Source organism: Branchiostoma floridae, chromosome 6 (assembly GCF_000003815.2).
Source record: "Branchiostoma floridae strain S238N-H82 chromosome 6, Bfl_VNyyK, whole genome shotgun sequence".
NCBI classification, from domain to species: domain Eukaryota; kingdom Metazoa; phylum Chordata; class Leptocardii; order Amphioxiformes; family Branchiostomatidae; genus Branchiostoma; species Branchiostoma floridae.
Genome location: NC_049984.1, coordinates 1,063,365 through 1,079,205, shown reverse-complemented (window position 1 = coordinate 1,079,205; position 15,841 = coordinate 1,063,365). Strand labels below are relative to the sequence as shown.

At 44.5% G+C, this 15,841-nt stretch overlaps 1 protein-coding gene across 1 annotated transcript in view; it reads left to right on the top strand.

Annotated features, from left to right (window-relative positions):
* Window positions 1–15,841, top strand: part of LOC118417398 — a 162,503-nt gene that overhangs the window by 61,107 nt on the left and 85,555 nt on the right. Inside the window, exons 67-87 of the mRNA XM_035822954.1 lie at window positions 1–140; window positions 513–659; window positions 1,018–1,209; window positions 2,056–2,205; window positions 2,597–2,724; window positions 3,128–3,275; window positions 3,804–4,001; window positions 5,053–5,248; window positions 5,978–6,183; window positions 7,093–7,179; window positions 7,567–7,719; window positions 8,551–8,754; window positions 9,170–9,337; window positions 10,152–10,434; window positions 10,996–11,241; window positions 11,872–12,014; window positions 12,615–12,804; window positions 13,267–13,448; window positions 13,799–14,023; window positions 14,503–14,646; window positions 15,079–15,222. Coding sequence (XP_035678847.1) covers window positions 1–140; window positions 513–659; window positions 1,018–1,209; window positions 2,056–2,205; window positions 2,597–2,724; window positions 3,128–3,275; window positions 3,804–4,001; window positions 5,053–5,248; window positions 5,978–6,183; window positions 7,093–7,179; window positions 7,567–7,719; window positions 8,551–8,754; window positions 9,170–9,337; window positions 10,152–10,434; window positions 10,996–11,241; window positions 11,872–12,014; window positions 12,615–12,804; window positions 13,267–13,448; window positions 13,799–14,023; window positions 14,503–14,646; window positions 15,079–15,222 — 3,674 coding nt within the window. The remainder of the gene's footprint in view (window positions 141–512; window positions 660–1,017; window positions 1,210–2,055; window positions 2,206–2,596; window positions 2,725–3,127; window positions 3,276–3,803; window positions 4,002–5,052; window positions 5,249–5,977; window positions 6,184–7,092; window positions 7,180–7,566; window positions 7,720–8,550; window positions 8,755–9,169; window positions 9,338–10,151; window positions 10,435–10,995; window positions 11,242–11,871; window positions 12,015–12,614; window positions 12,805–13,266; window positions 13,449–13,798; window positions 14,024–14,502; window positions 14,647–15,078; window positions 15,223–15,841) is intronic.

Sequence of the window (15,841 nt, the reverse complement as noted above, 5' to 3'; positions counted from 1 at the left end):
GGAGTGTCCAGGCGGTCAGTTCTGTGACGTGGCGGGACTGTCGGAGCCCACGGGACCGTGTGCGGCCGGGTTCTACTGCCAGCTGAAGTCCACCACAGCCACGCCCCTGGACGGGACCATGGGAGACGAGTGTCCAGCAGGTAAGGCCTGCTTAACAAAGTTTACATTCTTAAAGAACTGCAAAATACAGAAACCAAAGCTGCTCTTTATTTTGAAAGTGTTTTCCAACTTTGAGGGTGTATTAAGCACCATTTTTTTACATAGGACTACCAAATAAGTACCAACTGAAGGCAGTTTCAGGCTGATACATGATAAATGACTTATTACATGAAGACTTTCCATTGAACAAATTTTAAGTAAAACATTAAACTTTGTTGATGATTATGACTTTTTTATTTTATTTTGCAGAGGATTTGTCATTTTTGCATTCCTTCAGCAAATCAGAGCAAACAACAATACTCTAAAATGTGTCTAGTTTTCTGCTATAATGAGTTTTCTTAACATTTGTCTAGGTTACTACTGTGAGGAGGGCTCGACCTACCCGACCTCCTGCTCCCCCGGCACCTACAGCCCGAGCAAGAGGAACACCAACGTTACCGACTGTCGGCCCTGCAGCTTCGGGGAGTACTGTGGAGATTACAACATGACAACCACATCAGGTAACATTGAATTCTATATGATATGTTTGTTTGTACAAACAAAGGAAACAAAACAAAAGATTGAGTGAAAAGATGCAGCTGCAACAAAATGACATGAGATGTAATTTGTTTAAAAAGTGTAAGAAAACTAGTTAGAAACTGGCCTCTTTGTTTTCTTTTTTTCTTCAAAACTCAAAGTAGTAGTATGCAGTATTTGATTATACTGCTGCATGTGTCCCTGACATGGGTAGGCAGCAGTCACCCACAAAAAAGTACTTACAGGCTTGAAGACACATTTCTATATTTTCATAGTCCATATTTCCAGTCAATCAGGGAAAGAGATGAATTGCCATGTATGCGATTCCCCTTCCCCCCACAGGAAACTGCAGCGCCGGGTTCTACTGCCCGCGAGGGGAGGACATTCCCAACAGGCTGCAATGCCCTGTGGGATACTTCTGCCCCGAGGGTGCCCATCAGCCAATCATCTGCCCCAGCGGATGGTATCAGGACCAGCTCGGCCAATCACAGTGCACCATCTGCCCCAGCGGATACTTCTGTGACAACAGCTATGGTGAGAACATGTGTTGATGTATGGAATTATTTCTTTGTGAAACCGAACCAATTTTGCATTATTTTAAAGAAACCCAGAGGATACTGCAGTAGCTACAACAACAGCTATGGCGAGAAAACGTGTTAATTTGATGTATCGACTTACTTTATTTCTTTGTGAGGCCAAACCAATTTTGCAATATTCTAAAGAAACATCATGATAAACTAGAAAAACATAATGCCTGGTTTGAACACAGCACCTGGTCGGGACGCAGCATTCGGTTTGAACAAAGCACCTGGTCTGGATACGGCACCAGGATTGGATAGAGCGCCGGGTTTAGAAACAGCACCGGGTCTGGACAGAGACCGGTGTTCGGACACACCACCGGGTCTGGATACTGCACCGGCTTTGGATACTGCTCCGGGTTTGAAAAATGCACCTGGTATAGCTTCCAACAGGACCAGATGTAGACAATCCAAGCCTCAAGGAACAACAGGTGCAGAAGAGGGCTGACTACTAATGAGTTTATGTATAGCAGGTGTCTTGAGTTGATGGCAGGTGTGGAGGTTGAAGGCCAGCGTGACAGGTGTACAGGGAACCCTATGCAGACCAGTCTAACCTTCTGTTCTCACCTGTTTCTACCAGATGTGGCTGGGTAAAGGCAGGTGTGACAAGGTATGCAGGTTGAAGACAGGTGTGACAGGTGCTTACAGATGAGTCTAACCTTTCTTCAGTTTCCAACATGCAGGTGTGATGTTTACAACAGGTGTTGAAAGTTCTGCGGATTGTGTTGGTGACAGCTGTTGCCTGCGTTCAGGTGTTAAGCTCCTACAGACTAATCTGAACCTTTACCTGTAATTTTTCCAGGTGTTGTTGTGGTGAATGAGACTGTAGAGTGTCCCGCCGGGTACTTCTGTCCGCCCGGCACGCAGCGGTACAACCAGTGGCCGTGTCCGCGGGGGACGTACGGGAACTCCACCGGATTCAACTCATCCGCAGACTGTAGCCCATGCACAGGTAAGGAACTTTGCTATGATTCTCATTGCAGTCTCCTGGCCAAACAGTCAGAGGGGAAATAAAGGCTTTGAATTCGATTGAAACTTGTCTTTGCCTTCATCCTAATTTCAAAATTGAATTTGGCTAGTTTTGATCCAGTGTAGGGAAAGTTGCAGGGAAGTCATCCTCTAACAGTTTGAGCTAGATATTGTTTTTTTGAAACCTTTGAAATAAACTTAACAATCATTCAGTGTTTCAAGTTCTCATTAATGACTATCATACCGATGAAATTTGCAAGCAAAGGCTTGAAAACTTTCATAATGCATTGGACGAAAATACAAAGTTCACTCCCAGAACATGGAATTGCCCATAGACGTTGTCATCAGTTAACCAGTTGCCTTTCCTGCCTCAGGTGGTTTCTACTGCGGCGATGTCGGCCTGACCTCCCCGTCCGGCCCCTGTGCCGCCGGCTACTTCTGCAAACAGTACGCGGAAACTCGCACTCCCAACCAGACAACCGACGCGAACATCTGCCCACAGGTACGCTGATTGTTGTTGTGTCAGAACAACATTTGTTTCAGAATAAATTTCATCAAGAAAATAAAGCTGTGCTCTTATAGCTACTTCTGCAAACATTACGCAGAGACTCAAACTGACTCCCCACCAGACAACCGGCACAAACATCTGCCCACAGGTACACTGATTCACAGGTTCACTTGAAGACAGAAGGAAAATGTCCAGACTTTGCATGACATACAAAATGACCAATAAACTGGTGGACGTACCGACTGATCAGTATCTAATACCAGCTCAAAAAAGAATAAGAAACAGTCATGACTTCAAGTACCAGATTTACCAACCTAGGATTGATGTATTCAAAAATTTGCCTGCCTCACTGGGTCCTACAGCTGCAAAACTCATCATTATGTTCTATATCACACAGGGTTCGTACTGCGAGGAGGGCACCGCTGAGCCGGTGGACTGTCCCGCCGGCACGTTCGGTGGTACAGAGGGTTTGATGAACGTGACCTCCTGCACTGCCTGCCTAGCTGGGTCCTACTGTGAGACTCCTGGTCTTACTGGGGTGGAAGGTGAGACCACAAATATATTCAGTGAGGCAGTGAGATCTAAAACACTACTGATCCTTTATAGTACAGTCATGAGACCACAAATATATTCATGGAGGCAGAACTCAAGTGAGATGTACAAAGTACAAATCATTTCCAGTGCGGTGTATTAGTCGTGATAGAAGTTGAGACCACAATTAATGTATTCAGTGAGATCTAAAAAAGCACTGATCATTTATAGGACGGTCATGGTTTTCTCACTACATTTTTATTTCAATTCACGAGTAAAGACAGGAATCATCATCATCAAAGACAGGAAAGAAGGTGTTAAAATATGACATCCATGCAGCCTGCATGTCATAATATCGAAACATCCTTGTTATACACACCAATAACATTCAAAATTTGGCAGTATGAAAACTTCTGACTGAAATGATTTTCGTCAAATTTTGAACTATGACATTGTGAACCACAAGGGAAATTTCTCTTTTGAATGCTACATAATGCTTTCTTTTTATCTGTGAGAGGTAACATACATTCTCCCCCTTCCAGGCCCCTGCAGTGCCGGGTACTACTGTGAGGAGGGAGCGTCCACCCGGACTGACATCATCTGCCCTGCAGGTCACTACTGTCCGCAGGGGTCGGCCACGCCCACACGCTGTCCTCAGGCGACCTTTAACCCCTACACAGGTCTGAACAGCTCCTCCCAGTGCACTTCCTGTACTGAGGGGATGTACTGTGGCATGGAAGGTGAGATACTTCGCTCAGAAACCCTAACCCTATCCTTAAACCTAACCATATCCCTAACCCCAAACCACTGCCCTAACCCTAACCCTAAGCCTAAGCCTAACCCCAAACCCGTAACCCTAACCAAAACCTAACCCTATCCCTAATCCTGACTCTCACAGTGCACATCTGGACTGAGGGCATGTACTGTGGCACAGAAGGTGAGATACTGTAAATACATGGAAGTTCGCGGAGATTTAATTTCGCGGAAGCGGGAAAAGGACTTTTCGCGGTGGATTTAAGTTCGCGGTAACACCATAGACTGCAGTCTAATACCATAATAGAAAAATGTTTGCGGTGGTTTTAAGTTCAGCGAACATTAATCCACCGCGAACATTTCTGCATTTACAGTAATACCTCACTCCATAACCCTAAACCCATAACCATAACCCTATCCAAGAACAACTCCTTTTATTGCACACCCTGTACCCAAAACAGGTACATTAACCATGCTACAGGTTGCAATAGAGCCCTGTATTTCTGGCACTCCTTGTTTCTAGCCCATACCTCATGTACATGTTGTTCTAATCTGAAATATAAATGCCATCCTTAGGCTAGTTTTTTTTAGCATGTCATCTTTCTGAAGTTCACAGATAGTGAAACAAGATGCTCTAATGAATAAACTGACTTTATCTTCGAATTTTCTTCTGACCAGAGTTCGTATATCTGGACCTGCATAACTTATTGTAGCTTGGCTGGTGCAAACTTCCTACATGTGTGTGTGTGTGTGTGTCCCCTGCAGGTCTGATGGAGCCCACCAGTCATTGTTGTAGATGTTTATCAGTTCTTAATGTGGAGAAAAGAAACAACCAACAGCAGTACTGTTAGTCTTGTGTGATTCTGATGACAGTTCCTGTCCTAAAATGTGTATTGTTTTTTACCTCAATCAGTGCAATCTTGCTTCATGAGAAAAAGACACAACAGAAGTACTGTTGAGTATTGTGTGATTGATGTCCTAAAATGTATATTGTTGCTTACCTTTCATCAATGGAATCTTGCTACACACATGCTGCAGGCCTGACGGAGCCCACCGGCCCCTGCGAACCAGGCTACTACTGTCCCGGGGGCCAGAACAGCTCCCGGCCGGAGGAGTTCGCCTGCTGGGTGGGGCACTACTGCCCGCTGAACTCCTCCGAGCCCCTGCCCTGCGACAACGGCACTCACACGAACCACACGCATGCCGACGAGTGCTACACGTGCCCCCAGGGGTGGTAAGGATGGGAAATGTCTCTCTAGTTGTTCAAAAATGATTATTTTATGCAAATATAACGTAAGCAATAAGTTAAGCAAATATACCAGGATGGAAAATGTCTCCCTAAATGTTCAATAATTATTGTTTTAAGCAAGTATAATGTAAGCAATAATGTAAGCAAATATACCAGGGATGGCAAGGATAGAAAATTTGTCTCTAAATGTTCAAAAATTATTCTTATTTTCCCAGAACTATGATCATAGAGTGGAATTTGTTGTCACCAAGCACAGTAGGGGCATCTTTGCTGGATAGTTTTAAAGAATTCTTGCAGATAGGTATGGTATGACAGGGCGTTCAGTGTTATATAACCAGCTGCTGCCGCGCCGCGTGCCTGCAAAGCTGGTGTGTTATGCCAAAAGGCTGTTATACTGGCTATATAGATACAGATACAGATAAATGTCATGAAAGGCAAAAAGATTACGAAGACAAAAAGTAAAGCAAAGATTCATGTCATAATGATAATTTTCTTACTATGAGTACTTACATTGTTTGGATTGCTTGTTAAACTTCTTTCAGTTGGTGATTCTACACAGTTGGCTAACCAGCTGTCCGTACCATTTATGTGGTTTATGGTCTGTTGTTGAAAAGATCTACTGTTTTACTTCTGAGATGTACAGGAATTACGAATTTCCAAATTGCATGTTTATGTAATGTAAAAAAGAGTAACATTGCCTATTCTCTTCCTCAGGTACTGCCTGAATGGGAACATGGTGTCCGCCTGCCCGGCAGGGTACTACTGTCCGGAGGGAACCGCCTTCGACTGGCGGCCGTGTCCGCGAGGCACGTACAGCAACGAGACCGGTCTGTCGGAGGAGCTGCAGTGCCTGGCGTGCGAGGGCGGTCACTACTGCAGCAGTCTGCACGCCACGGCAGTCACGGATCAGTGCGACGAAGGTTTGTGCCTCTCGGTGTATATGTTAGCAGTGTGATTAACTTAAAATAAGCTAGTGAAGAAGAGAGACTCAAAACGTCCGGAAGTAATTCTCCGTTTTTAATCCACTTGTAGAGATTGAATTGTATTTGAATATTGTTTACCTGGATGTCTAACCTTCATAAACGTATCAGTGTGAGGAAGGTTTGTGCCTCTCGTGTGCTCTTATCAGATTCAGCTTTATTTCTGATTGGCTTGGCATGTGATAGTAAATATGAAATAAAGAATACACATGGATTGCGCCATCAGTCACATATTCACTTGACAATGATACAAGATATATAATACACAAAGTTTAACATTGATGCATAAACAGATTTTTTTAAATTTCAACAACGATCAGATAAAATCTAGTCACGATAGAATTAACAATCATTACTGATGAACTTTAAAAGAACTGCCATTGTCGTACAGCAATTATAGAGAAAATTGTTATCGTTTAACAACCGATCAACAAACAACTAAATTTGCAAAATAGTTTCTACATACCCGATAGTAGATTCTTCAGACTCTAGTTGTTGTTATATTAAATGTGTTGTTTTAGAATAGATTTCTGACAAGATTAAAAGTTGCTTAACACTTTCATAATCATCATGCATCAGGTTTTTTCCCAGTGAGGTACATTACCCCCAGTAGATAAAGTTTTTCCAACTGTATGACCTGAGTGTCATTAAGGGCAAACATTAAGCAGACACTGACCGTCCAATGCCTCTTTCTATCATATGATTGTCTTTAACGTTATGTTTGGTCGACCCACTCTGTACCTTTCTTCTCGCAACCAGTCAATGAGTCCCAAATGTTGCACACTTAAAACATTGTAAAAAAAGGGTCAAAGTCTTACTCCATCTACACGTACAAATGTACCTTTCCAGGCTACTACTGTGAGTACGGTGTGGACAGGCCCAGGCCAGACGGGGACTACAACGCCACTCTGGTCAACGGCACATGTCAGCTGCCAGGTAAATATACATACACAGAGAATCATGGCGACATTTGTCTTAGATGCAATCAGTATAGAATGCAGTTGATGAAGATAGGTAAAGGAATGAATTAGATATTCCGTGTAGCATACGTTTCTACTTTCCGCTGCAAGTTAAGAATTTGCAACTTCAATATAAAGTTGCATTTAGTCCCTACTGACCCAAGTCTTTATATATATCCCAGTCTACATTTTTTTAATGTTGCTGTGCATTACGACTAACCAGTAACCCTGACTGAAGCTGTCGACCGTCTCCCAAGAAGACAAGAGCTGAAGACTGTGCATTATGCAAATATTCATCAGTACATGCTGTATACCATTTTATATCACAATTACCTGGTGATGCAGTACTGATTGTTTCTGCTAGGTGGCATGACAGGAGTGGGCGGCATCTGTCCAGTGGGTCACTACTGTCCCCGAGGAACCACCCACCCCAAACCCTGCGGATCCGGTTCCCATAGCAACGCAACAGGACTGGCAACCTGCATCGACTGCCCAGCAGGACACTACTGTCTACAGGGTACGAACTGTTCCGTTTGTTTCCCTCTGTGTACGGAGTTTTTTTTTGCTGCATCTGCAGGTTATGTTCTTGCGTCTCATTAGTTTGAATACACTCTCAGTAGAGTGGTAGAAAGTGAGTGGGAACATGGAGTCACCATAAAGGTCAGCCTTAGGTTCAGAGGAAGTGAAGTTCAGAGGAGAACTTATAGTTTATCAGACATGAAGACATTCTAAGCTATAGGGTCAATGGAAGAGGCTATTAATGGGGAGGTAGTGTTTTTGGTCTGTCTGACTGTATGTGTTTTTGCTGTTATATATTTACCATATGCTAGCTAGCTAGATAAAAATATCCCATATTTCCCAGGTTCAGACCAGTACAAAGACAGGCCCTGCCCACCTGGCCACTACTGTCCGCATACTTGATATGTGTTTGTTAATTTGGTTAATTGTGTTATAAACCATATCCCCTTCATTCATCCCAGGTTTAGACCAGTAGGATTAGACAATCCCTGCCCACCCGGCCACTACTGTCCCCATGCTTGATACATTTTTGTTTGTTTGTTTAATTGTGTAATAAACCCTGTCCAGTGTCCCCTATTTCCCAGGTTCAGACCAGTATGTCGATAAGCCCGGCCCTCCCGGCCACTACATGCTGATATGTGTTTGTTTGTTTGCTTGTTTAACTGTGAAATAAACCTGTCCAATGTCCCCTGTTTACCAGGTTCAGACCAGTACGAAGACCAGCCCTGCCTACCCGGCCACTACTGCCCACATGTTTGATATGTGTTTGTTTGTTTGTTTGTTTGTTTGATTGTTTAATAAACCATGTCCAATGTCCCCTGTACCCCAGGTTCAGACCAGTACGAAGACCAGCCCTGCCCTCCCGGCCACTACTGTCCCGAGGGGACGGCCACAGCAAACGAGAACCCGTGTCCCGCTGGCACCTACTACAACCTGACCCTGGCGCGCTCCCAGGACGACTGTCTCCCCTGCCCCGGGGGGTCCTACTGCGCCACCCCCGGGCTGGACTATCCCACTGGCCTCTGTAGGGAGGGTGAGTTCATTTTCAGATTTTGTTCAGATTCAGCTTTTTGTGTACAGTCATAATTTAGTTACATTTTTCTTTTACTTATCATATCTACATTTTAAGAAACTGATGAAACATTGGGTACTGGTCTTAGTTATAAAACTTGCGGCATTTTTAAAAATCTGCTGAATATCGATTTAGTATTGAATCAGATGCAAATTTTATTCTTCATTTAAAGAGCTTGGCAATGCCTTTGTTTAGCAGTGCTTTTATGTATCTTACTGTGCATAAGGATGTTTAAAAAGTGAAGTGTCTGATTTTTTTTCCAATCTTTAAAATGTTCAAAATGTGTACAATTTTTGTTACTTTCACTGCAACCCCTTAGAAAATCTACAGCTTTTTTTTTTGTAAGAAACTTCTAAATTCCTGACTTCCCTTGCAGGCTGGTACTGTTCTGGTAACTCCACGTCTGACACCCCTGCTACTAACGGAGGCCAGTGCCAGCCGGGGTACTACTGTCCTGAAGGCTCGTCTACACCACAGCTGTGCAGCCCCGGGATGTACTGTCAGACACCAGGGCTCCCCCTGCCTACTGGGAACTGTACTGCAGGTAAGTACTGTAGGCATGTACTGTCAGACACCAGGGCTCCCCCTGCCCACTGGGAACTGTACTGCAGGTAAGTACTGTAGGCATGTACTGTCAGACACCAGGGCTCCCCCTGCCCACTGGGAACTGTACTGCAGGTAAGTACTGTCCTGAGGGCTCCTCTACTCCACAGCTGTGCAGTCCTGGCATGTACTGTCAAACACCAGGGCTCCCTCTACCTACCGGCAACTGTACTGCAGGTAAGTACTGCAGGCATGTACTGTCAAACACCAGGGCTCCCTCTACCTACTGGGAACTGTACTGCAGGTATGTACTGTCAGATACCAGGGCTCCCTCTGCCCACTGGCAACTGTACTGCAGGTAAGCACTGTCAAACACCAGGGCTCCCTCTGCCCACTGGCAACTGTACTGCAGGTAAGTACTGTCCTGAGGGCTCGTCTTCTTCACAGCTGTGCAGTCCCGGCATGTACTGTCAAACGCCTAAAATCCTACAACGCTAACTGCACTTGTACGATTGGCTGTTACAGTAAAACTTGGTAGAAATGACTATAAACTCTACTCTGCTTCACCCTTGTTGTTTTCTTCCACCTGCAAGCGCCAAAACGTGTGAATGCCTGATAAAATAATCTGTTAATTTTTCTAATAGGTCCAAAATCTGGTCCACCTAGTTTTTTCAGGTCCGGTTTTTCTGAACCTCTCCAATAAGAAAAAACGGTTTTGTACCGGTACGCTGTACCGATACCCAGCCCTACTACCATCATGACTACAATAATTGCTCAATTTCTAAGTCCTAATGATTTGTGTTGGTGCCTTACAGGTTACTACTGCACCCTGGGAGCCCAGTTCCCCAACCCCGTGGACAACTCCACCGGCGACCTCTGCCCCCAAGGTCACTACTGCCCGACCGGCAGTGCCGCCCCCCTCCCTTGCCCCACCGGAACCTTCCTGGACTCCCTGCAGAACGATGAGGAGACGGACTGCCTGGCCTGTCCCCTGGGGGAGCACTGCCCCGGGGTGGGGAGGCCGGAGTCCGCAGGAGCCTGCGACCCAGGCTACTACTGTCCCGGGGGGCAGAACGTCTCACAGCCGGCTGACTACGGGTGGGTAAAGCATGAAAGTTCATCTGTGTTGGTAAATGACATTATGGAAAACTAAACTTTACCTAACCAACACCAATTTTGATTGGGACTTACCCAAATGGCTAGGGTAAAGATTTAGTGTTATGTGCAAATGGCTGCCATCTTTTATTGGTGAAGTGTAGTTGTTGGCTTATATACGAACGATCGCTGTTGTTGTTTATATCCGGGGTATTGGACGGTTGTTGCCTACCAGGACGTCAGTAGATTGGATCAAAAATTGATATTCAAATTAGCGGCTCAAATTACTGGTTAATATGTGAATCAATCTTTTGCCAAACACCTGCTTTTTGCCTACCACTGTGTCATCGTGACATCATCGCGATCGCTCGTATTCATGATAAGAAAAAATAACTGACAAAAAGCTAGATACTTTTTTCTCTTTTTTTTTTTTTGATCATTGGGATGATATTTCTTTACATTTTATGATGTAAAATATTATTGAGTGCTTTTGTTTACTTCAATTGATTGAAATTTTTACATTTTTGTTTGAAATATTTTGATTGGGAAATGCTTTCCTTCCAGCTGTCCTGTTGGCCACTACTGCGAGTCTGGGGCGCACACCCCCGTCCGGTGTGAGAATGGAACGTACCAAGACGAGGAACTGCAGAGCTCCTGCAAGCCGTGCCCGTCAGGCTACTTCTGCGACAACACGGTGACCTATGTGGTCTTGGACAATACCACCACCATCTGTCCCATGGGGTACTACTGTCCCGAGGGCACCAGATATGCAAATGAGTTCCCCTGTCCAATCGGAACCTTCAACAACAGGTGACGAAACTAGTTACATCCACAATACAGTACGAGCCAGTTAATCGCATGTTAGATAACCACACACACGGAATCCCTAAATCCCAAACCGGCTCCCATTCACTCCATTGTTGGTGACTTCGCTTATCTGCATAACAAAAAATCAACAGTGCCGGATAATTGGTGATTTTCATTGATCATTTTAACAAAAATACCACCGTAATGTGAAAACAGAAGTATCCACTAGACCATGACTAAACTATAAAAGTCTTTAGGATATACAGTAACTGCGCAGCAATACACACATCACTTAAAGATTCTGCATGTTTCTTGTATGTTCTATACAACTGCTCTTAAGCACAAGTTAACACACCAGGTAAATGGTTAATGTTTGAAGAATTGGACATTATTAGTGACAAACCATTGAACGTGTGTGTTGATTAGAGTGACATATCCAGGGAATAAGACAAACAATAAGAAAGTTACCAGAAATTTGAGATTCTGAGGTTTTGTCAACTGTCAGACATTTCCGATATCAGCCTCTATTGTTCGTCAGCATCTTAGAACTTTTTCACCCACTCACTTAAACACTGACATTAGTATGAGGCTCAGCAACCTTTTAAAAGTATATTTTGTTATTTTCTCCCACAGAACCGGTCTGAGACAGTCCAGCCAGTGCAGCCGGTGCCTAGGCGGTCAGTACTGCCCCATGCCAGGACTGGTCAGCCCATATGACCAGTGTGACGCCGGGTACTTCTGCCAGGAGGGGGCAGAAACCTCCACACCAAACCAAGGTGAGGTGGTGATGGAAAAACTTTCAAGTTTGCTGTGTTTTATACATACACAGTATTGGCATGATGCCAACATACTCCAGGGCAATATATGATATAGATTTTCTTATTGCTCTCCATGCAAAATTAATGAGACAAAGATATTTTTAAAGATAGTGTCTCTTAGATACACAGTACATCATGTTGGTTTTAACATGGAGGGTTCATTTCCGCTCTTTGTAGACATTTTGGAATACAATAACAAGATTAGTTGTCTTAATTAACTAACCTGATTAATTAACTGTCACCGAATCTCCATAAAATCTTAAAGAGAAAAGAAAATAACAGAAATGTGGTGACATTCCCATGTAAACCTTGGACCTAAAAGACGATGAATGTAGACTGAAGGTGGACTTACTTGTGTCAGAGGGGGAGTTACTCCTGGAGAAAGTCCATCCCATTTTGCCATGTTTGAGAACTGTTGGTGTTAGTTTTGGTGGACTATTAGGCCTTAACACCGATTTAGGCAAAAAGTCTGTCTTCAGTTCTTCCTGAATAAGTCCATTTCAGACCATTGGACTTATTGTGGGTGACATATGGTGATCTGTTCCTAAACATCTGCAGGTGCTGATGCTGACATCTGTCCGGAGGGGTACTTCTGCCCACTGGGAACAGCCAACCCCTCGGCCTGCCCCAAGGGAACGTACAGTAACACCACAGGGCTGCAGGAGGAAGGGGACTGTACATTATGCCCTGCAGGGGAGTACTGCGGAGAGGTGGCCATGACAGACACCAGTGGGCTGTGTGATGCTGGGTAAGGGTTCACAGTGAAACTGATAGAAGGAAAGAGAAGATGGCAGAGATTGTAACATACTAGTAGTACTTAGAAAAATTGCAGATGGGTTTCAAACAGAGGCAGCCAGAAGCAGCAGAGAAAAACGATTGAAGAAAAGGATTAAGAGAAGTTTGAGAGGACAGCGGGCTAGAAGATAATGCAGACATGCGATGGTTTAAAAAATTGAAAGAAGGAAGACAATGGCAAAGAGTTCAGTTCATCATCTGTATATAGAGGTGACACCAACTTTTCCACAAAGTCCTGTCCAGCATGATAGAGCAGACCTTGTAATCTGGAGTTATGCAATATTTTTATTCTTATGATATGTTCTGGTTAAGGAGTATAAACCCTATCAAAACTTGAATTCCATTGTGTATAATGCCTGTTCTACTTACATTGATGCAGGAGGCTGATGATGTTTTTGTAACCTTTGCACTTCAGGTACTACTGTGAGCTGGGCTCCTCCCACGCCAGGAACGTGTCCTGCCCCTCGGGCCACTACTGTCCCCAGGGGTCGGGCAGCCCCACCCCCTGCCCCAGGGGGACCTACAGCGCCGCTGGAAACAACCAGAACGTGTCCCAGTGTGACCCGTGTGATCCCGGGATGTTCTGCAACCAGACTGGTGAGAAACACAAAGACCCACTCCATATATGAAGATTTTATTTGATGTTATGAATTATCACATTCATGTTGGAATACTATTATGTTCATGAATTACATAGACATGTGTTTGAATGAGCATGCGGTCATCAATAATACTTGAGTGTAGCTGTTGTTCAATCTCTTACAATTTCCAATAGATAGAAGTTTGGTTATCGTTTGTCTGCTTAATAGATTGATAACCATTCTCTTAGATACAATATTAAAGGTTTTCTGTAAATAAGCTATTTACACTTAGTGCTAGAAAACACCTGCTAAAGGGTGCACTACCTTTACTTGGTATTTTGCTAAATCCCATTGTCTCCTCTGCAGGCCTGTCCAGCCCCTCGGGCGAATGTGACCCTGGGTTCTACTGCCCAGGGGGAGACGACATCCCCACCCCTGGGGACACCCCCTGCCCCATCGGCCTGCACTGCCCCCAGGGGAGCCCGGCCCCTGTCCCATGTGACCCGGGGACGTACACAAACCTGACCCAGGCGTGGGAGTGCCTGACATGTCCTGCTGGGTTCTACTGTGTGCCGGAGGAGGTCATAGAAGGTAGGGCTGACATATTTGTGATCTGTGGTGTTATAACTGCCGTTTGGTATAACATTTGCTGACACTGCAAGGTTGATATGCCACATTAAACAGTGTGTCACAGTTTGTTCTCTGCATGTCCATATTCTGTTACAGTTACAGTAGTAATCAGGTGTAAATCAGATACTTTAACTGCCATTTGGAGTAGCACAACAACTTGCCTGTATGCTGAGTTATCTGTTCGTAATTTTACACGTAATGACTAATATTACACCCAAGCCCTCCTTGCCTCACTTCTAGGTTTGTTTAAAACTTGAAAAAATTAAGGCAACAAAGTTGACCAATGATATGAATAGCAATAGCATTAGCAGCTTGTTTTACCTTTTTTTTTTTTAAATATATAAATACAAGCATGTTAATTTTATAAAGATAACACCAAAATTGTGGCTGTCTCTGATGCACTTAAAATAACATGGAATTTCTGTATCTCGCCTTTCCAGGCAACTCAACGTCAGGCTACAGACTGTGTCCTCGAGGGTACTACTGTCCGGAGGGAACCGGTCGGAACTGGACCGCCTGTCCACCGGGCACCTACAGCAACCAGCTGGGGCTGGCGGAGGAGGGAGAGTGCCTGGACTGTCCTGGTAAGTAAACAAACAAACAAACAAACTGGTTAAAACCTGGGCACCTACAGCAACCAGCTGGGGCTGGCGGAGGAGGAGCAGTGCCTGGACTGTCCTGGTAAGTAAACAAACAAACAAACAAACAAACTGGAGGAGCAGTGTGTGGACTGTCCAGGTAGGGAAACATGGGCTAATTCATAGTTATAAAGCACTGTAACATCATTGCTTGAAGAAGAAATACTTTGGTACAACAAAAGAAACTTACTCTGGCAAAAACATTATAACTTGTAACGGTATCACATGAGCTGCCGAATACTTCTGCATGTCCCGAGTTATCAGACCCATGTCTTATAGCTGTTATTATTAGCTAACTAACCCACATTGTATACCCATGTAGCTAACTAACCCACATTGTGTACCCATGAAGCTAACTAACCCACGTTGTGTCCCCAGGTGGCTCCTACTGCAGTGGTTGGCACCAGACCTCCCCCACAGCCCAGTGTGCTGCCGGGTACTTCTGCACCTCCCGAGTCGACAGGCCGACCCCCATGCCTTACACCAGCTCCAACAACAGCTCAGACAACTGTACCTTCCTGGGTAGGTCTCTCATCTGCTGTTAACTTTCACATTGACATGAAAGTTCAACTGTGTTGGTAGCTAGCATATTTCAAGTTAAAAGTTTGCTCTAACACAAAACTGTATATATTGAATACAACACGGTGTATTCCGTATTACCCGCGGGAGGGCTGGGATCGATTTTATTTATGTCACCTGAGAAAACCCGTTTTGATGCGAAATGCGCCAGAAGTTGAACAAATTTGGTGCCCTCGAACAAAAAGTGTTGCAACAGTAATGTTCCAACGTCCGAATCAGGTATTCGAACTTTCAATGGCGCGGCACTCGGCCCGCTCAAAACAGTTTGATTTATTCGAATGGAGCCCGTGTGATACGCCTTTCGAACTGGTCTGATACGGAAGTTATGGCCCGGTCTGGAAGACCCGTATCGAACGTTTTTGGGTAACAGGTATGACATAAATGATGATGATGGCTGTTTCTTCGTATCCGAAGATCAATGGTAGGCAGACAAGGTTGGTTAGACAACCAGTCTGCCTGGTCTGCACGTGACTTTTTTTTAAGGTGAAGGAGGGGTGTGCACTCCCTACTCCACCCTCTCGTCTACTGGCGCACTAAGTCCTAAAGGGACAGAACTGTTTTG